The 23,562-nt window shown below is 36.3% G+C and overlaps 1 protein-coding gene across 1 annotated transcript in view; it reads left to right on the top strand.

The window, feature by feature from the left end:
• Positions 1-23,562, top strand: part of LRP1B (LDL receptor related protein 1B) — a 1,866,249-nt gene that overhangs the window by 1,791,340 nt on the left and 51,347 nt on the right. Inside the window, exon 84 of the mRNA XM_042994392.1 lies at positions 5,215-5,376. Coding sequence (XP_042850326.1) covers positions 5,215-5,376 — 162 coding nt within the window. The remainder of the gene's footprint in view (positions 1-5,214; positions 5,377-23,562) is intronic.

Genomic DNA, 23,562 nt, shown 5'->3' with positions numbered 1-23,562 from the left:
CTATATGGAATATATATTCAGTAATTGTAATATTTTAGAAAATTTGCAGACATGATGTTAACTTTATTCTAGTGACTACTACATTTTGAATGCTTCATACATGCCAAGAACTCTGGCAAATTTCCTAGTTGTATTACCTTATTTAATGCTTATCACTCTGTAATGTCTACATTGTGGCATTTTTCAGATGTGAGCTAGACTGGTTAAGAAAACTAGAATCCAAGAAACTAGATTGTTCCTGATTCAGTGCTCAAAGACATTACCTATTATCAATGGCAATAAGCAATATTGTCTGCCCATATCAGAGAAAGAGGCTGGCTATGACTATATAACTAAAAGTAACGTATAGTCAAATAGGCCCATTTATCTAGAGGTAAACTATACCCAAATCCTATAAAGTTAATGCTCATTTAACAAGGAATAATGATAAATCATTGTGATATCCATGTGGTTGCCTATATAATAGAAAAGATTCAGTTTTTGTTAAATACTTTAAAACATTATTTTGAACTGATATATAGGTTGGGTAATGGGCATGTTATTTTCAAAAGAATACATATGGAAAATAATGTGTATGGGGATTCCATATGTAGTTTTTTAATAAAGGAATATGTACTCAGTTGAATTTAAATAATAACCTTTGTTGATAATTTATTTAACAATAATAGTAATATTAATACCAATACCACCACTACTACTAAGAGTAGTAATAATAATATAATAATATGAATAATAATATATGAATAATTAATATATGTTAACAATAATATTAATACTATGGTAGTAATAATGATACCACCGCTACTAATTGAATACTTGCTGTATGGCAGACATTGTGCCATGTGGTTTACCAGCACATAGTAGGCATTACTATCACCAGTTTACAGAATGAGATGCAAAATGAGATCTAGTGAGGAAAGCTAAGTTTTCCAAAAACACACAATTAATAAATATCTAATAGGATTTGATTTCCAGGTCTGCCTAATACCAAAAAACAAACTAACAAATAATTTAACTTTGTACCAAATTTATTTAGTTTCTGTTAATTATTCTTATGAACTATTTCTGAATCAGTCATCTTTACTGAGACTAGTTTTGGTATGGAAGGGTCTTGCAAGGCCAGTGAAGTTTAAAGAACTCTGTTAAAATCTAAGACATTTCCATTTTTCTTGTGAGCAATCCAATCTTTAGTTGTGTCAATGAGTATTCCTTAATAATATTTATTATTGATTATAGGTATTTAATGCCTTTAGTTATGTTTTCACTGTATTTAACATTAGTTACTATTGGTTATCCAGTTAAATTTGAACAGTTTATTATTTATTTACCTTGTTGCATGAAAATTTGCTGGAACATTTTAGAGAATATATGCAACCAGTTCCCATTTATTTATGAATAGCAGATAAATTAACAATAAATTAATGGAGCAAATAAACTAAGCTCCATTTATTGTATACAGCTAGTAAGGCACTTTGCTAGCATATCGTGTCATGTTGAACTTGAGTATGGAGCAGACCTACCACTGAGAGAACCTAGTCTACAGAAATCTACAGAACCTATGCTACCAGAACAATGTTTGTGAGAAGAATTTTCTCCCCTGTGGGTCCTACTGAGCATCCAGAGACATGCTAGAGACATACGACAAAGACTGAGAATGAAGTTCTGTCATTTAGAAGGGACAATGAGCCTAGCGTCAGAAAAATGAGCCTGAAGCATTCAGATAGAGAGACAAATATTGAAGCCATGAAATTGTATTGTATCACCAAAAAGAAGTTTGGAAGAACATATTTTAAGACCCAGAATGAGAAAACATAAAGGCAATTGAAAAGGACAGTTACAGAAAAAGGGAAATCAACAATAGCAGTATTTTAGAAACCAAGCAGAGATAGAAATTTTAAGAGTAGATGTGTAATAAAAAATTTAAAAAAATAAATTTCAAAAATAAAATGTGTAAAATTATGGAGAACATTTGAGAAGGATGATTAAAAAGAAATCAATGGATTCAGTGATTAAGAGATCAGAGATAAGCTTTGCAAGAGGACATAAATATACAGTAAAGACAACACCACACATTAACATCTCGATTCCTAAACCTTTCTTTCTGCTAGGGAATCAGAATTCATTTATGTAAGCAATACATACATATTGAAAGGTCTGGCTTCTCTTCTGAAATAACGAAGCATGTTGAGAAAGTAAAGAGAGAAAGTTTGAAAATGTTGGAGTCTGAGAGTGAGGTTGATGGAGAATTTCTGCTTTATCCCATCGCTGCCATACAAATTCAAATTTAACTTTGTCTTAAATAGATAATGGAGATAAAATGCGTAATTTAAGACAGCTTTCCAAAAGATTTTCTTAGAATGTTACAGTGTTTTTTTTAGGACACCGTTACAAAGTGAATCTCATTCAGTAGAAACAACAACAACAACAGTAATAAACAATTAGAACTAAAGTGTCACTGAGTACTTTCTATGTGCCTAGAACTTTTAGAAATGCTTTGCATGTATAATCTCATTTATTTTCTCTGATTCTACACAACAACCCTATGAGAAAGGTACTATTATTATCCCCATTTTTGCATAGGGGAAATGAGAAGTGACGCCCATGGTCCCACAACCAGTAATTGGCACAGATAGTGTATATCCAGGCAGTCTGACAACCCACACTTTTAAGCCCTGAATGCTATAGAAACCAGACAGATTAGAGCCAACAAACTGAACCTCCCCTTCCTTCCTCAGGTTAATTGATGCTTTGTCTGATTACACTACCCTTGTAGGCTGTCAACTCCCAAGCTCCCTGGATGCATCACTGCTGTAAATCTATACCTTAGTCATTGTAACAGCACTGTTGCCTTTTCAAATGCCAAAATCAAATTGAGCTACCTAAAAAATATCTATAAATGAATCCAATGCAACTTGTTAGGATGCACACAGATTCATGAGTATATTAGATGGAGCCCATTATAAAATTCTGTGACAGAAAGTTCGTTTCCCATCAGCAATCAAAAGATCTGCTGCATCAACACAGTTTCAAGTTGTTGGTGTTCCCCTGAATATGAAGATTTCTCTTGTCAAAAAGAAATATTCTTTTTAAAGGAAAAGAAGAGCCTTTTCAAAATAATTCAGCCAGAATCTAAATGATTTGAGGCATATGCCAGGGAAGAGGGTTTAGGGAACCTGGCCACTGCCCTAGTTGACATGAAAGCATGATGTCATTCTCTCAGTGACTGGGACAGAGAAGTTTTCAAGTGCCATAGTGGGTTGCATTTGTTTCCTTTAAACTCCTATTATTTTAATGTTCTTCACTCTTAATTTAAAAAAAAAAACTAAAAAATAATGTAGAAAAACATAAATCTACAGTGTTTAAGTCCTACCATCATAGGACCCTTTTTTCTGATTGTTCTATGCGTTTTGATTGCTCCTATATTTTCTGTGCTGTTTGTTTCACCTTTAGTTCATGTTAATTTGTGTTCCTGTTTATATGTTCTGTTTCTCTGTAAGGCATTCACTGGTTCTTACTGATGAAGAGAAATTACTTCTTTTGTTCAGGGCTTTCATTTTCCTTAGTAACTGTGTTCCAACAATTCTCTGTCCTCTTCATCTTCAAGCACTATTCATTCTCTTGTTGTGTCTATTTTTTATCCATTATTGTTCCCATGAAGAAATTTTGTCTATATGTAAGTATCAACTGGAAAATTCACTACCATTATAAGAAAAATATTTACCTAAAAGTTTTAAAGCCATTTTCTGGGAATGGTAAACATGATGTTACTCAGCTTTCAATGTACATACAATTTACCTTGTTTCTCAACCTATTAATAGACGTTTATCTGCCACCAAACTAATCACATTTATAAACAACTTTTAAAGCAATGCTACTCACCATAAAAATGTATATAACTTTCTTCATTGAGAAGCAGTAGCTTCAAGCATGTTTAAGTATATGGAGCACTTTCAAAGCAAAATAAATAAATTGTGGAAGCTTGATTTATTTATTCTCTTGGAAAGGAGGGTGCATTTTATTTTAGAGACATTTTATTCACTTATGAATGCTTTTCAAAAAAACGTAGAATGTAGAATCTATGGCAATAGAGAAAACTTATATCATTTTCACAGTTCAAGTCTTAAGCCTTATCTCATACATTTTTATGACCATTCTAATTATGCCTCATGCCTACAAAGGTGAGAGAGGAGATGGTTGGATAGTCTGTAATGCTAGTCAACTGACATTTCTGAGTCCTAGTTAATTCAGATCTATACCTGAATTTCTTTTTTATTCCCTTTCATGTTATTTCTTTACATTTGCACAACCTCTCAACTTCATTCTTTGCCCATTACAAATGAGAGCCATTATTTCATTTTGTTTTCCTTAATCTCTCCTACAGAGCTAGTTCTGTCCTCCATTTTCCACTTCGTCCTTGATGAAGGCAGTTAGAGAGACTCATTCCTGATATAAGTTAACTGTGTTATGTTCCAAACACCTTAAAGGATCGTTCACCTTTTCTTCTGAAGTTCGTTCTTACAGAGCAAATAAAAATATCCATAGATGGTCCATTAGATTTGCTCTTGTGTGCTGTTAACATTAGGCTTTAAATCATCTTTCCAGACTGCAAGTAACAGTACTTTCCCACGAATAAAAGTATCAAAATGAAATAAAATAGGACTTAATAAGTGCTTATATACTAAATACAGTATGTATATTGACATCAACTAAAATTACTAATTACATAAATATTATAGAAGGCATGCCCACTTTAAACTTTTAAAAATATTTATTTATAAATCTAAGCTCATGCCTTACCAGTGGTAGTACATGATGATTGAATACTGAGAAATAGGATTGTTTCCATTTCATATTCTAATAGCTAATATAAACTGTATCAAAAATAATTTAAAAAGCAAAATGGACATGATGAGAAAGGTATAAAGAATAACACAAGTACTTCAGAAAATACTACACCTGTATAAATGTGTAATTAATCATAAAATGCACTCTGGTTGTTTTACCTGAGGTGAACCTGCCTTATCTTCTATGCTGGGCTCTACTGAAACATGGGAACATTGACACCCACAGAGGTCATGTTATTGCCTAAATTCACAGATGAAGTAGTGGACAAATGAACGGAATCCTGGCTTCCTGTTTCTTACCTAGTGAGGATTCCATGAAAACAATTTCAGTCAAATAATTTCCTTTTTGTTATGTTTTCTTTTCCAACAGGAAGACCCACCTGCAGCTGTGCACTGGGGTTCACTGGACCAAACTGCGGGAAGACCGTCTGTGAAGATTTCTGTCAAAATGGAGGAGCCTGCAGTGTCACTGCCGGCAACCAGCCCTCCTGCCACTGCCAGCCTGAGCACACTGGAGACAGATGCCAGTACTGTAAGTGAGAGTGACTCCCACAACACAGTCTGATAGCATGCTTTCATGTTTACATTAAGTAACTTTCTTATCTCTATTTTCCCTCCATCCTCTCAATTTCAACAACCCCCTATTTTTCAGGGTCACTCCCTCCATCACCCCAACTCTCAACAATTATTTACGTTGTTTCTCATCCTTCTCATTTTAAAGATTCTGTTTCTTCCTTCCCTACCTTAGACTCCATAAACCATCACTGTAATCGTCCCCTTGTATATACCCTCAATTTCCTTTTTCTTTCTTCCCCTTCTATTACACTTTCCTAGAAAATTGTAACCATGGTTAAATCCAATTCTCCGTCTGTTCTGAACTGGTGTCCCACTGCTGGATGTAACAGAAGAAGAACACGTAATCATACAGACTGGTCTCACCTGAGATTTTATCACTAATTTTAAATGGGCACTTACTATGGCTTCTAGTATTTTGCTAATGTATCAACTCTCCTAGATGTCTATGTCAAATCTTCATCTTTCTCCTCAAACTTCCAATACCTGCTCCCCAAGTTTATCCTCAGCTCAGGAACTTACTATCTTTTTTAAAAAAATATTTATTTTTTCAGAGAGAAAGAGAACGTGCTTATGCCTGTGAAGTGGGGGAGGGGCAAAGGGAGAGGGAAAGAGAATCTTAAGCAGACTCCATGCCCAGCCTGATGCAGGACTGGATCTCTGTGAGATCATGCCCTGAGCTGAAATCAAGAGTCAGACTGAAAGAGCCACCCAGGCACTCCAGGAATTTGCTTTCTATTTCATTGATCAAAATAGAATCTATCTAGAGAGAACTACCACAAGCTCTCACCATCACATCCCTCAAACTACTTTATCTTATATCCATGTACTCTGTCTTATGAGCAGGAACCCCATACTACGTCTAATGCTATGCTATCCACTCATACATTAAATCCCTTTTAGCTACTCATAGACACATCTCTTACAACTGTCCCCTTTTTATCAGTATATTCCTCTCTCCCTAGCTCTTCCTTGAACAACCTTGCCTTGTGCCCACATCTCATTCTACCCACAACTTTATTTCCCTGCTTATTTTTTTTTACCCTCATTACTATCCAAAATAGAAGCATTATTCTAACGAGTTGTTATATGCTACAGTTCCCTATTTTTCTTTTGACCTCACCTCTGTCAGGTTTTTATCTTCACTATTTTGCTGAAATATCTTTCATCAGACAAGTTAATTAATTTATTTTATTGTCATTCATGTTCTCATATCCAATGGCCAATTATCAATTCTTATCTTACCCCACATTCAGCAGTTAATCACTCCCTAGTTAAAAAATGGCCATTTCTTTACATTTTCCACTCTCTTGTTTCCACTCCCATTTTACTGGCTGCTTCTTTTCACCGTCTTTGGCTGGTTCCTCCTCATCTCTCTGACCTTTAAACATTGGAGCAGCTGATGACTGTACTTATGCCTCATTTTTTTCTCAAAAACACTCATTCCTTGAGCCTGTGACTCAAAGGAACACTTTCATAAACAGTTTTAAAAATACACTTTCCCAAACATCACCTCCAAAGATTCTGATTCTGTTAGGCTGCAATATTATTTACAGTTTTCCACATGTGTCACATATGTGACCAAAATTGAGAACTACTACCTAGAGAATTTCAACTAATTGTATGATTTTTAATATCGTCCAGATACAAATGATTCCAAATGTATATCTCTGGCTAAACTTATCTCCTGAATTCCAGATTTTTATACCTAAGTATCTATTGGACACTTTGAGCTGGCTCTAAATTAACTTGATTTTCTTACTCAAACTTACTTCTACCACAGTTTTCCCTATGTCTATAAAAGGAAACATGATTCAGGTGCAAAAATCTTGGATTCATTTTTTTTTAATTTAATCTAACCCACTATATTAACTTTTTAAAGATTTTTTATATTTATTTTAATTCCAGTATAGTTAATGTACCGTGTCATATTAGTTTCAGGTGTACAATATAGTAATTCAACAATCCCATCCATCACCCAGTGCTCATCACCATAAGTGTACTCCTTAATCATCTTAATCCATCATCTATTTTGGATTCATTCTTGACTGCTCTCTTTGTTTACACCTCAGTTTCTTTCTCACTCTTTTTTCCTGTAAGACATACCCAGAATTTGAACGCTTCTCACTAGCTCCATCCCCACTGCCTTCATCAAAACTACTGGCATTTCTTATCTGGATTATTACTAACTGATCTCCATGTTTTCTCTCTGTACCCTCTCTACCTATTCTCAAAAGAGTAGCCACAGCTGTATGTTGTATTCATAATAAAAAGAATGGTTTTTTATATCAATCACATTTACTGAGATCTTTCTAAATCCAGGCACTCTTGTAGTTACTTCTTTTTTGACATTAATTCTAATAGCCCATTTAATCCCACTAATGAACTAGGTGTTGTCTTTATTCTCATTTTACAGAGGAGGCTACTGAGGAGGCACAAAGAGCCTCCTGAAGATGGCACAATTAGTAAATGGGAGAGCCAGGAATCTCCCACAGGCAATCCAACCCTTAAAGTTACTCAATGTTCTGGCCCCAGACAGTTTGATATCTGTTCAAACCCTCACAGAGAGTAGCCTAGGTCTCTGGTCATGGTAGGAAGTACATGGAACAGCATTGAATCAAGCAATATGCACTGACTGAATTTGAGAAGCAAAGACAATATTAAATATGTTCTCTCTGGTGTTACAGTGTGCGGGGGGCACTTCTGCTGTAGCAAAGGGAAAAATTTGGTTTCAAATTGGTGTTTCCTTTTCTAAGTATATTCTTTTCTTCCCTTTTTTTAAGTTTATTTATTTATTTTGAGAGGTTGGGGAGGGGGGGGAAGCAAAGAGAGAGGGATAGAGAATCTCAAGCAGGCTCCTCACTGTCAGCATGGGCTGGAACTCATGAACCGTGGATCATGACCTGAGCCAAAATCAAGAGTCAGATGTTTAACTGACTGAGCCATCCAGGTGCCCCTAAATGTATATTCTGCTCCTGTAGACTAGCCTCTTGACATATATAGATGCCACTACCCTCAGCCAATGCTCTTTTCACATTGCTTACCTAATTTATCTCTCAAATGATGTTTCACAGGCCAGCAGAGTTTATCTGGCAAAAATAGTCCAGTCATATGCAGATATCCCCACTCACATATTGTTTAAGGTCTTCATCGCTCTCCCCTCCCTCTTGTTCCTCTCAACCTAGCAGAATATTTCAGCACAACTTCCACTTACTGACTCATGAGCTTTTTCTTTTCAGTTCCAATTTTCTCACAACCCTGAAAGATTTCCAAGTGAACCAGGGACATCGCCAACTATTATTCTGCATAATGCAGACCCTCATTACTATCCAGATTATTTTTGCAGCCTCTCCTTTACTCTAGTAAAGGAGAACTTATCATGTTTCTCCACATGTCAGTTCCCCTGGCATTGTGACTTTCTCCTGGTATTCTCTTCCTCTGGAATGGACTTTCCTTGGATTCTTCCTCACCTTCATCTCTCCATGCAAAATTCTATCTTTCTGTCCCCATCCAGTTTAAAGGGCATTTCCTTTTTGAAGTTGTTCACATCTACCCTCAGTTTGAACGAATCCCTTTCTCTTCTGAATTTTCAAGTCACTGCTTCTTTACCTCTGTCTGTTTCTATTCACTTTTATCTGATATTATTGTTAATTGTGTGCATTCCTCCTATTTGTCTAAGATGACCTCTTTGAAATTATACCCAACAATGGCATTTGTCGAATAAATAAATAATCATAGATAAATAAATGAAAGCAGTTTGGAGACGAGTTAATAAAAGAACAATCAACTTAATGTACAAGAGCTACATTTAATCAGGGTACAACCATCTGGTATTTTTCTGTGCAGCTTTTCTCTGTTCCCAATTGGTCCATCATCATAGGATGCTGATCTTTTTCTTTAATTAAAAAAAATTTTAAGAAGCATTGCCATTTTTTACTCTCTTTGATCTAACTTAAAAAATTGCTATGTGGCCATCGTTATAGCAATCTGGTTTCTTAAAAAGAATAAATTCCGTTAGCATATATTTTAATTGGCAACTTAATGGAATCACAGTCTGAGGTAGCCTGATGCATTATAAAAGGCTGCATTATCATTTTATTATCACTATTAGCAGTCATAGCACTTCCCACCTTTTACTGCAAAGCACTTATTAAAATTAACCAATTAATCCTTAGACAGAGGTTAAATAACTTGCTCAAGGTCCCAAAGTAGTAATATTGTAGTCAGAATCGGACCCCAGGAGTTGTTGATCAAGATGTCAACAAACATTCCTGCAGTATGGTGATGCTGTTCTTTGGCAGCAAAATAAGTCTGTGGACAGTGTCATTAAAATGATAAATCCAGCAGCTGACAAAAGCATAATAAATTGAGGATCTATTATATGTGAGTCGGCAAGGTTCAGCGGACCTGGTATTCTGTCAAAATTGTATCTTGCGTATATACAAAATCTTCTCTCCAGAAATGAAGGAATGACAGAATGGTTCATTACAGTGCCTAATTAAAGGTCCATTAGTGGGAGGTAAAACATCAGTTCTTAGTTGTGCTGAGTAAAAACATTTCACAATTCTAATGGCAATATAAAATCCTGAGGTCTAAATGGAAATTAATTTTAACAGCAGCACTCAGGGAGGAGAGACAGAGATAAATAATGGCAAAGTAAAATTAAGTATTCTTTAAGTAAGTTAAGAACAAATACAGCTCCATTTTGTGCAGATCTGGAGCAAGGATTTCTAGGATAAATCAAAAAAAATTATAAGCATGGCATTTTGCATTTAAATCTAGATGTTAAATATGAGGTTGTTAGTAATTAAATAGTGATAATATTAAGACAAAAGGGCCAATGAGGGCCAGCTCAAATCTGTGTCTAAGAGCTGGGTGTTAAAATCAAATAGCAATCTGTTTGTCCTCTCATTGATATTTTTAATCAGTAATATGCTTGGAGAACCATTATAATTTCAGTCACCGTTCAGTTTATTAGAAATACACATGTAGGGGGCCCCTGGGTAGCTCAGTTGGTGAAGCATCTGATTCTTAACTCTTCTTGAGCCCCATGTAGGGCTCTGCGCTGACAGAGTAGAGCCTGCTTAGGATTCTCATTCTCTCTCTCCCTTTCCCTCTTTCTCTGCCCCTCACCCACTGGTGGACTCTCTCCCTCTCAAAATAAATAAATAAACTTAAAAAAAAAAGAAAGAAAGCAATATACCTTTATGGTTTATTCCCATTGGTTCCAATAAATACAGACATTAAGTACGAGCTCAAGTTTATAAAATTAGGAATACTCAGACAGTAATCCAACCATTTCATCTATTGTAACTGGTTTTAGAACTGTAGTCTATCAAGTACCTTATAAAAGTTATAAAGCATAGATGTTGTCAACCACATGTGATGACATCATGGGATTATTTTTACCATTTGCTTTGCAGAGCAATTTTGTTTCACTAGTCAATTGGTCAGTGAATATGTTTGGTGTTCACCATGGGCCTGTCACTGTTAGGCACTGCAAAAAGAGCTGTGTCAGAGATATCCCTTGCCCTCACAGGGTTTAGAAGCTAATGTGTGATTCCAAAAATGATATGAGTTATGTTATGTCAGGTTAATGAAATACAGTGGCTAGCAGAATCCAGGAAAGAATACAGAAGAATACAGAATTCAGCCTGTAGAAAGATTTCAGCCTTCTAGAAAGATTTCTAGAAGGAAGTGACATGTAAGCTGAGGCCAAAAGAAAGAAGAAGCTAACCAGATGAAGAGAAGCAGTGAGTGGAATAGAATTTACAAAAGCCCAGAGGGGAAAGACTTTTTCTATTTATCTTTTCTGTTTCTATTTGATTTTCCTAGGGGAGGGTCACCAAGGGAAATAATAAATCATTGAAAACGTATAATGTATAGGTCACAGAGAAATGTGGTGCTATACATTATTTTATGTAATATATGAACATCTGATGTTTTACCAGATTCTTATACAACCCTGTGAAGTTAGTATTATTAGTCTAGTTTTACAATTGCCAAAAATGAGATTAAGCCATTCTCCCTAATCTGCTCCATTAAAGAACATAAGAGCCATAATTTGTACCCTTGTGGGTCTGCCTCCAAAAGTAGCTTCTTCTGTTGTATTTTCCTGTCACCTGATATCCTGACCATTCTGCTGCATCTTTTTAGGCTCATTATGAGAACATTCAAAGCTCATGTCACTCACGGGTTGCCAGTTTCTACGCCAATGAAAACAGGTGTTAATAAGAATTTTAATCTGGAGTTGATTAAACCAATGGCAAGCCCAAACAGAAGAGACCAAAGGATTTTAATAACGACCAGGAAAATAGAATAAAATGTTTGCAGTTGTCGCTGTTAGTATGAAGAACAATTAGAACTAAGCCTAGAACGCTAGGAAAGGATCATGAGAAACTAGCTATTTCTTAAGGAAGAGAACTAGCTATTTCTTAAGTGTGCAAGTATTCACGATTCTTAGAGGATTCACAACTAGAGTGACAAAGTAATTTGGAGCTTGGGCTAAGGGTCCCCTGATTCTTTTTCTCTTGGTGAGAAGACAAGCACTGCCTTTATTCAGGCCTCTTGCCTGGATTACTACAGTGCATTCACTGCCCTTTTCTTTCTTCCAACCCTGGAAACCCATTCGTTGTCTCTAAAATGTGCCCCTTTATGGGACACCTGGGTGGCTCAGTAGGTTAAGTGTCTGACTTCAACTCAGGTCATATCTCCCAGTCCATGGGTTTGAACCCTGCATCGAGCTCTGTGCCTCCAGCTCAGAGCCTGGAACCTGCTTCAGATTCTCTCTGCCCTTCCCCCACTCTCTCTCTCTCTCTCTCTCTCTCTCTCTCTCTCTCTCTGTCTCTCAAAAATAAATAAACAATAAAAATAGTAAAAATATAAAAAGTAAAATGTGCCCCTTTACACATGGGCTCCTCAATGTCTCTAACCTCTCTAGTCCTCCTACTTTGTCTTCTTAACCTGCCTTTGCCCTAGGACACCCAGCACTTCTCTTTGACATTTTCACCCTGGGTTTATATCATCATTCATGTTCTTGACTCTCTACCCCCCTAGAATATGAAACAGGCCGTGATGTTATGCATACCTCATCAATCTTGGGGTTTAATTCACTGCTTGGACTTAGGTATGTGAATAAATGTAAACAAAGTAGAAAGGGCTTATTTCATGCCAGCCAGGCCCATTTTTTGTCTGTGCTCTGACAAGATTCCACTTACAAAAGTTCTAGGCCACCTTTACTGAGCAGCTGATTAAGACATGAATTCCGTGAGAAACTTTGTGCTTGTGTTTTCAGCTTGAAAAAAAAAATAGTGTAAAAATAGAATTAAGTTTGAATTAATCAGTGTAAAGGAAAATAAATACATTTCTTTTCTCATGTGACTATGATAGAAGAATAGTAAGCTAGGGTAGGGTAATGTAATAATTTTATTGTCTTATTCTGCATGGTTTAGAGGAAGTTGTCAGAATTAGAGAAATATTACTGAAGATAATTTTACCTATTATAAAACTGGAATTATTCAAAACAGATATTTACTATTACTGTTATGCCATCATTTGGAAATATAAAAATAACAAGAGGGAAAAGATTTAGGGATGATGTGCATATATAAAAAAGAATTTATTGGAAACTGAGGTAATTTTTTCCAAGCAGATATTATGTCATACGTGAGTCAAAGTACACGTTCTGATTATTAAAATTAATTTATTCAACAGATTACATTGAACACTTATGGGTATTATTTATTGTTTGAGGCATTGGGGACTTATCAGTATAAAGGCTCTTTGAAGATACTTGCCCCATAATTTTTGGTGAATAAAAAAACCAGTGGCATATCTTTGTAGATTAAAAGCCAGACACAGCTGCACTTAAACTTCCATAGTCAAAAAGGATCACAGATCAGAAATGGACTTTATTTCATGTCCTTAAGAAGCATACCATTATTGTTTTATGCAATTGTTTCAAATTCCAATAACATGTTTGTATAGTGAAATATGGATAAACTTTTATCTCTATGCCATGTAACTTAGACTTGGGATATTACTAATTATGTTTAATAATTTCAGTAACTATTATTTAAAAAAATCTTTTATTTAAGAATGCTTAATTGCTTTTTCTGGCAACATAGCAGTAACTTTTTCTATGCCAGGTTCATTTGATTTTGAGACAACTCTAATCTCATAATACTCTTAAAACAGTATTCTTCACCCAGTAATCAGGCCAAGTTTAGATAGTTTAATCTTCTACTTTTATGCTATATTAGAGCTACTGATAAGTATTTACCCTTCTTTTTCCAACTTAAGGAAGAATATTATTACAAAATAATATGAAAGATAATGAAACGCAGCCTCAAAGCTGCTTATTGAAAGGTTGAAAATAACATGTCACACATACGTAATGGTTACTAAGTGTCTAAAGAGGGATTTATATTGAATTAAACTGAACATGCCCAATTGGGAACCCTCAAAAAGGAAGAAAAGAAGGGAGGTAGGGAGGAAGGGAGGGGAGGAAAGGTTGGAGGGAGGGAAAGAAGGCAGGCAGGCAGGCTTTTTATGAACAGAAGCTGTCCATGATTGTGATTCTGCTGTACCTGATGTTAAGTAAACTAAATGGATTCATAAATAATTATCTGCAAATAGAATTGTGTACTTGAAAATAATATATTACACAAATCATGCACAGATAGAGATACAGATTGAACAAAAACATTTACTTGAGGCTTACCTCAAACCAAGCAAATTGTTTCTAGTTAAATGCATTTGCTAACAAAACATTTAAAACAATGAATTTAAATGTAGATTTAAGAGTAAACTTAAAACACATTATTTATAACAGATTTGGAATGTCAACTGACATATTTTGAAAAAAATGCTATGAGTCAGAAATCTTTAAATCCTTTAATAATTATTTATTTTGAGAGACAGAGAGGCAGAGAGAGAGAGGGAAAGAGAGAGAGAGATAAAGAATGAGTGGGGGAAGGACAGAGAGAGAGGGGGAGTAAGAATCCCAAGCAGTCTCTGTGCTGTCAGCACAGAACCCAGTGTGGGACTCGATCTCATGAACCATGAGATCATGGCCTGAGCCAAAATCAAGAGTCAGACGTATAACCTACTGAGCCACCCAGTCACCCCAGGAATCTTTAAATACTCTAAAAGAAGAAAACAAAATAAGATTCCTATCTATAGTTAACATGATAATCATGTTTTTTACTATTAAAGATTTCATCACTATAAGCTGGTATTGTGATTACTCAGTTTTATGCAAAAATAGACCTCTTTTGGTAGTAAATACTAGGCTAGAAAAAATTTGTATTCATCTTAATTATTGATAAAAATGGCAAAAAACTAGTGTGCCATCATTGGTTCTCAAGGTGAAAAATAAAATAAAAGTCCCCAAATCTTATAGCTTTTGGGGTTTTGTTTGTTTGTTTTTTTACTTGACAGATTTTTTTATTTATTTTTATTTTTATTTTTTTAATATGAAATTTATTGTCAAATTGGTTTCCATACAACACCCAGTGCTCATCCCAAAAGGTGCCCTCCTCAATACCCATCACCCACCCTCCCCTCCCTTCCACTCCCCATCAACCCTCAATTTGTTCTCAGTTTTTAACAGTCTCTTATGCTTTGGCTCTCTTCCTCTCTAACCTCTTTTTTTTTTCTTCCCCTCCCCCACAGACTTCTGTTAAGTTTCTCAGGATCCACCTAAGAGTAAAAACATATGGTATCTGTCTTTCTCTGTATGACTTATTTCACTTAACATAACACTCTCCAGTTCCATCCACGTTGCTACAAAGGGCCATATTTCATTCTTTCTCATTGCCATGTAGTATTCCATTCCGTATATAAACCACAATTTCTTTATCCATTCGTCAGTTGATGGACATTGAGGCTCTTTCCATAATTTGGCTATTGTTAAGAGTGCTGCTTTAAACATTGGGGTACAGGTGTCCCTATGCATCAACACTCCTGTATCCCTTGGGTCAATTCCTAGCAGTGCTATTGCTGGGTCATAGGGTAGGTCTATTTTTAATTTTTTGAGGAATCTGCACACCGTTTTCCAGAGTGGCTGCACCAGTTTGCATTCCCACCAAGAGGGTTCCTGTTTCTCCACATCCTCTCCAGCATCTATAGTCCCCTGATTTGTTCATTTTAGCCACTCTGACTGAAGTGAGGTGATATCTGAGTGTGGTTTTGATTTGTATTTCCCTGATGAGGAGCGACATTGAGCATCTTTCATGTGCCTCTTGGCGATCCTGATGTCTTTTTAGAGAAGTGTCTATTCGTGTTGTCTGCCCATTTCTTCACTGGATTATTTGTTTTTCAGGTGTAGAGTTTGGTGAGCTCTTTATAGATTTTGGATACTAGCCCTTTGTCTGATATGTCATTTGCAAATATCTTTTCCCATTCCGTTGGTTGCCTTTTAGTTTTGTTGATTGTTTCCTTTGCAGTACAGAAGTTTTTATTTTCATGAGGTCTCAATAGTTCATTTTAGCTTTTAATTCCCTTGTCCTTGGGGATGTGTCAAGTAAGAAATTGCTGCGGCTGAGGTCAGAGGGGTTTTCCTGCTTTCTCCTCTAGGGTTTTGATGGTTTCCTGTCTCACATTCAGGTCCTTTATCCTTTTGAGTTTGTTTTTGTGAATGGTGTAAGAAAGTGGTCTAGTTTCATCCTTCTGCATGTTGCTGTCCAGTTCTCCCAGCACCATTTGTTAAAGAGACTGTCTTTTTTCCATTGGATGTTCTTTCCTGCTTTGTCAAAGATGAGTTGGCCATACGTTTGTGGGTCTAGTTCTGGGGTTTCTATTCTATTCCATTGGTCTATGTGTCTGTTTTTGTGCCAATACCATTCTGTCTTGATGATTACAGCTTTGTAGTAGAGGCTAAAGTCTGGGATTGTGATGCCTCCCGCTTTGGTCTTCTTCTTCAATATTACTTTGACTATTTTGGGGTCTTTTGTGGTTCCATACAAATTTTAGGATTGCTTGTTCTAGCTTCGAGAAGAATGCTGGTGCAATTTTGATTGGGATTGCATTGAATGCGTAGATAGCTTTGGGTAGTATTGACATTTTAACAATATTTATTCCTCCAATCCATGAGCATGGAATGTTTTTCCATTTCTTTATGTCTTCTTCAATTTTCTTCATAAGCTTTCTATAGTTTTCAGCATACAGATCTTTAACATCTTTGGTTAGATTTACCCTAGGTATTTTATGCTTCTTGGTGCAATTATGAATGAGACCAGTTTCTTTATTTGTCTTTCTCTTGCTTCATTATTAGTGTATGAGAATGCAAGTGATTTTTGTACATTGATTTTGTATCCTGTGACTTTGCTGAATTCATGTATCAGTTCTAGCAGACTTCCGGTGGAGTCTATCGGATTTTCCATGTATATCATGTCATCTGCAAAAAGTGAAAGCTTGACTTTATCTTTGCCAATTTTGATGCCTTTGATTTCCTTTTGTTGTCTGATTGCTGATGCTAGAACTTCCAACACTATGTTAAACAACAGTGGTGAGAGTGGACATCCCTGTCGTGTTCCTGATCTCGGGGAGAAAGCTCTCAGTTTTTCCCCATTGAGGATGATATTAGCTGTGGGCTTTTCATAAATGGCTTTTATGATGTTTAAGTATGTTCCTTCTATCCCGACTTTCTTAAGGGTTTTTATTAAGAAAGGGTGCTGAATTTTGTCAAATGCTTTTTCTGCATCGATTGACAGGATCATATGGTTCTTATCTTTTCTTTTATTAATGTGATGTATCACATTGATTGATTTACAAATGTGGAACGAGCCCTGCATCCCAGGAATGAATCCCACTTGATCATGGTGAATAATTCTTTTTATATGCTGTTGAATTCGATTTGCTAGTATCTTATTGAGAATTTTTGCATCTATATTCATCAGGGATATTGGCCTGTAATTCTCTTTTTTTTTCTGGGTGTCTGTCTGCTTTAGGAATCAAAGTAATGCTGGCTTCCTAGAATGAGTCTGGAAGTTTTCCTTCCCTTTCTATTTTTTGGAAAAGCTTGAGAAGGATAGGTATTATTTCTGCTTTACATGCCTGGTAGAATTCCCCTGGGAAGCCATCTGGTTCTGGACTCTTATTTGTTGGGAGATTTTTTATAACTGATTCAATTTCTTCACTGGTTATGGGTCTGTTCAAGCTTTCTATTTCTCCCTGTTTGAGTTTTGGGAGTGTGTGGGTGTTTAGGAATTTGTCCATTTCTTCCAGGTTGTCCAGTTTGTTGGCATATGATTTTTCACAGTATTCCTTGATAATAGCTTGTATTTCTGAGGGATTGGTTGTAATAATTCCATTTTTATTCATGATTTTATCTATCTGGGTCCTCTCCCTTTTCTTTTTGAGAAGCCTGGCTAGAGGTTTATCAATTTTGTTTATTTTTTCAAAAAACCAACTCTTGGTTTCGTTGATCTGCTCTACAGTTTTGTTTAGATTCTGTATTGTTTATTTCTACTCTGATCTTTATGATTTCTCTTCTTCTGCTAGGTTTAGGCTGTCTTTGCTGTTCTGCTTCTATTTCCTTTAGGTGTGCTGTTAGATTTTGTATTTGGGATTTTTCTTGTTTCTTGAGATAGGCCTGGATTGCGATGTATTTTCCTCTCAGGACTGCCTTCGCTGCATCCCAAAGCGTTTGGATTGTTGTATTTTCATTTTCATTTGTTTCCATATATTTTTTTAATTTCTTCTCTCATTGCCTGGTTGACCCATTCATTCTTTAGTAGGGTGTTCTTTAACCTCCATGCTTTTGGAGGTTTTCCAGACTTTTTCTTGTGGTTGATTTCAAGCTTCATAGCATTGTGGTCTGAAAGTATGCATGGTATGATCTCAATTCTTGTATACTTATGAAGGGCTGTTTTGTGACCCAGTATGTGATCTATCTTGGAGAATGTTCCATGTGCACTCGAGAAGAAAGTATATTCTGTTGCTTTGGGATGCAGAGTTCTAAATATATCTGTCAAGTCCATCTGATCCAATGTATCATTCAGGGCCCTTGTTTCTTTATTGATCCTGTGTCTAGATGACCTATCCTTTGTTGTAAGTGAAGTATTAAAGTCCCCTGCAATTACCACATTCTTATCAATAAGGTTGCTTATGTTGGTGATTGTTTTATATATTTGGGGGCTCCTGTATTTGGCACATAGACATTTATAATTGTTAGCTCTTCCTGATGGATAGACCCTGTAATTATTATGTAATGCCATTCTTAATCTCTTGTTACAACCTTTAATTTAAAGTCTAGTTTGTCTGATATAAGCATGGCTACTCCAGCTTTCTTTTGACTTCCAGTAGCATGATAGATAGTTCTCCGTCCCCTCACTTTCAATCTGAAGGTGTCCTCAGGTCTAAAATGAGTCTCGTGTAAACAGCAAATAGATGGGTCTTGTTGTTTTACCCATTCCGATACCCTGTGTCTTTTGGTTGGAGCATTTCATCCATTTACATTCAGTGTTATTATTGAAAGATATGGGTTTGGAGTCATTGTGATGTCTGTAGGTTTCATGCTTGTAGCAGTGGCTCTGGTACCTTGTCTTACAGGATCCCCCTTAGGATCTCTTGTAGGGCTGGTTTAGTGGTGAAGAATTCCTTCAGTTTTTGTTTGTTTGGGAAAACCTTTATCTCTCCTTCTATTCTAAATGATAGGCTTGCTGGATAAAGGGTTCTCGGCTGCATGTTTTTTCTGTTCATCACATTGAAGATTTCCTGCCATTCCTTTCTGGCTGCCAGGTTTCAGTAGATAAACCTGTCACTAGTCTTAACAGTCTCCCTTCATATGTTAGAGCATGTTTATCCCTAGCTGCTTTCAGAATTTTCTCTTTATCCTTTATCCTTTATCTCTTCATCAATTCAAGTTATGTCTGAAGGGAGTTCTATGTGCCTCTTGGATTTCAATGCCTTTTTCCCTCCCCAGATCAGGGAAGTTCTCAGTTATGATTTCTTCAAGTACACCTTCAGCACCTTTCCCTCTCTATTCCTCCTCTGGAATCCCAATTATGCGTATGTTATTGCATTTAATTCTGTCACTTAGTTCTCTAATTCTCCCCTCATTCTCCTGGATTTTTTTTATCTCTCTTTTTCTCAGCTTCCTCTTTTTCCATAATTTTATCTTCTAATTCACCTCTTCTCTCTTCTGCCTCTTCAATCCGAGCTGTGGTCGCCTCCATTTTATTTTGCACCTCATTTATAGCATTTTTTTAGCTCCTCCTGACTGTTCCTTAGTCCCTTGATCTCTGTAGCAATAGATTCTCTGCTGTCCTCTATACTTTTTTCAAGCCCAGCGGTTAATTTTATGACTATTATTTTAAATTCATTTTGTTATATTGCTTAAATTGTTTTTCATCAGTTGGTTAGCTGTCGCTACTTCCTGGAGTTTCTTCTGCAGAGAATTCTTCCGTTTCATCATTTTGGATAGTCCCTGGAGTGGCACAGAATTGCAGGGCTCTTCCCCTGTGCTGTCTGGAGTAACTTGTGTTGGTGGGCAGGGCCACAGTCAGACCTGATGTCTGCCCCCATCCCACCGCTGGGGCCACAGTCAGACTGGTGTGTACCTTATCTTCCCCTCTCCCAGGGGCAGGACTCACTGTGGAGTGGTGTGGGCCCTGTCTAGGCTACTGGCACACTGCCAGGCTTGTGGTGCTGCTTCTATGGGATCTGGTGTATTAGCTGGGGTGGATCTGCAAGGTGCACAGGGGCGGGAAGGGCAGGCTCAGCTCGCTTTGCCTTCAGTGGTCCACTTCTGGAGGGGCCCTGTGGCTCCATCACTAGGAGGGAGGCAGACCCATCAGAGGGATGTATCCGCAGAAGCATAGCGTTAGGTGTTTGCGCGGTGCAAGCAAGTTCCCTGACGGGAACTGGTCCCATTTGGGATTTTGGCTGGGGAATGGGTGAGAGAGTTGGCACTGGCCAGGGCCTTTGTTCCCCGCCAAGCTGAGCTCTGTCTTCTGGGGCTCAACGACTTTCCCTCTATCCCTCTCGCTCTCGGAGCAGAGCTGTTGACTTACAACATTCCACATGTTAAGTCCTGCTGGCTGTCAGTACACACTCCGTCCAGCCCCTCTGCTTTTGCAAGTCAGACTCGGGAGCTCTGCCTTGCTGGGCGGGCTGCCCCTCCACCGCCCGGCTCCCTCCCACCAGTCCATGTAGCGCACACTGCCCCTTCGCCCTTCCTACCCTCTTCCGTGGGCTTCTCCTCTACGCTTGGCTCCGGAGAGTCGTTCTGCTAGTCTTCTGGCGGTTTTCTGGGTTATTTAGGCAGATGTGGGTGGAATCTAAGTGGTCAGCAGGATGCGGTGAGCCCAGTGTCTCTTACACCGCCATCTTCCCATAAGCTCTTTTAGAATATAGCCAAACTCATAGCTTTTGAGTCCCAGAGTGCAAAAGGCCAGAGAAAGATGGGTGGATTTGTAATTTACCTTAGGATTATGTAACCCATCAGATAAAGAAGAGACTTCTGTTTTAATCAAAACAGTGCATTAATAATAGTGTTTATTTGTTCAGTATTATTCTCATGAATGAAAAATATAATTACAAGTTTGATTTCAATAAATAAATATGTTTTAAAATCCATAATTTTCCAACAGATGAAGTAACAATAAAGAACAAAAATTAAATAAAAGGAGATTTTTCAGTATATAAATGCTAATTATATGAAAATTAACTATTAGGAGGAAAAAAAACACATTTATTGAGGGTTGCCACCGGAGAATCAGATACATCTTAAGTATAAGACACTTTGAGAAATAGATTGATTTGACTTGATTCAGAATAGTACTAGAAGATTAATTCAAAAGTCAAGTAACTGAATTTGAATTTTTAGATTTACATTATCATTTGAATATCCATGACTAAATCCTTGGTAACAATATGATTTAATTTACAGTTTGATGGAATAACTTGTACTTTATTAGTTTTTAGAAATGAGAAAAATCTATATTGTAATAATCTGAGAGCAAGCTTTTCTTAAAAACCAATTTATATAAATAATCAACATAGTGGCAGAAACGAACAAATTGGTATGGTGTGACCATGTAATGAATGACACCTTATTTAACTAACTACTAAATTATTGTCTGAGTCCAAGAACTCATGACACTTCCATGGTACCTTCCAGACCACAAATAAGTAAGCTAGAATTTTTCAACTCCAGATTTCCTGTTACTGACATCTTAGTGTAGATACTTCTTAGTATAGGCTTCTGATTCTTTTAAGAGTATCTTGCCCAAATAAAACAAATACATAAAATGTAATTTAATTTCAGTAGGTTTCTGGATCTTCACTGAAAATACTAAGTTCTCTCTTCTGGAATCTGTCAAGCTGGAATCCTGATGTGAGGAAGAAATTTTTAGAGGTGATAATAGGGAATTAAAAAACATTTTTTTTCAGACCATTTAAAAGTATATAAAGTAGAAATCTGTAGAGTTACAAATAGCATTCTACAACTTTAGATTTCAGATTATTTTCATCATCATAGTTGACACTCACATGGTTTATAAAATAAATAATGATAATAATTAAAACTATCTGCTTCTCAAAGTTGGAAGTTTCAAGTGAGGTAAAGTCCTCTGCAAATTTTAAAATCAAATGCCTTTTTAAAAATTTTAATTTTTTAAAATTTATTTATTTAGAGAGAGAAAGTGAGAGCATGGAAGAGACTCAAAGAGAGAGAGAATCCTAAGGAGTCTCTATGCTGTCAGACCAGAGCCCAATTCAGGGCTCAAACCTACCAACTGTGAGATTGTGACCTGAACTGAAACCAAGAGTTGGACGTTTAACCAACTGAACCACCTAGGCACCTATAAAATTTTCACTTTAATAGATATTCTGAGTGCCTATCATTTATAATATGTAATTAAAATATGTTATAATATGTGTTTAAAGGTTATATATATTTAGGTAATATATAATTTGGGTAATAAAAAATAGATGTATTCCAAATGGCTCACATGAGCAGGCCTCTCTATAAAAAAGATTTATTAATTTTATGGCCTACATGAATATGGTTTCAGATGTTTTTTTAAAATAACTTCTGAAATGATCCTAAGTGCAGAATGGAATTATATATTCCATGAAAGTAAGTAGATCAGACCACTGAAGAAAATAATTTCTTGCATAGGTATACTTCCAAACTCAGATTAGTTTCTGACTACAAAGTGAAACCTACTGGAAGCTGAAAAGTTTAGTCTAATTCTACAGAATGTCCCCTTTCAGAGAAGTTGGCAGGTCACATCCTTCTTTCACATGGCAGCCTAGAGTGTCTAGTAATTGCTTCTTTGATGTAGCAGCTGAGTGTTTCATGCAAGGACCAAATTTCCAGGGGTCCTTTAACTGGGACTTGATGACGTCTATCTTTGCCATCTAATTCTCCTCTTTCATCTGTCACCTATTTATAACTGCATTTGGGGTTTTAAAACTAAAAAAAAAAAAAAGTCAGCAGTATGCCTCTTGTTCTCTGTCTTCTGAAGTGCCCTGCTTTCCAATGATCATTCAGTTTGTAATTCAACAAATATTAATAGAGCATCTAATATATGCCAGCCACTGAAGCTTAGGATTTAGTCATGAATAAACTGAAAACTGCATTCATGGTGTACTGTAGTATTTATAAATAATACACAAACATGTTTGATGTCAGGTGGTGATAAATGCATGGCAAATTAAGAACCTAAATAGTGTCCCAATGAGAGAAAAGTCAGGGGGCTACAGAAGGAAAACACATTTGTTCCTGAATCAAAAGTTTCTTGCTACAGTACCTTTTACTACACTGTGTGCATAAAAGAGTAATGATTTTTTCTCATCTTTATCTTAAGGATGTTGTGGAAGAACAATACTCTTCGTAAACAAAAAGGATCTTGGATTAAATTATGTTACTAACTAATTACAGCAATTTAATGCATACTTCTAATCATGTTAAAGGTTAAATGCTACTAATAATGAAATTAAAGTGATTTTCTATAACCTTGGAATTATTACGGGTCTCAGTAGAGAGCTGATTATTTTATATCAATAGTAAGAAACTTGCACATTTGAGCAGCAAAAATCTTTTACAGTGTGCTACATATTAGTCTCCCAAGTGACCTTTTCAAAGTGACTTTCTCAGTGTTTTAGTGAACTCTGATTAATTAGTAATCACTTC

This window comes from Panthera tigris, chromosome C1 (assembly GCF_018350195.1).
Source record: "Panthera tigris isolate Pti1 chromosome C1, P.tigris_Pti1_mat1.1, whole genome shotgun sequence".
Taxonomy (NCBI): Eukaryota; Metazoa; Chordata; class Mammalia; order Carnivora; family Felidae; genus Panthera; species Panthera tigris.
Note: the sequence above shows the minus strand (reverse complement) of the source record. Positions and strands in the feature narration are given on the sequence as shown.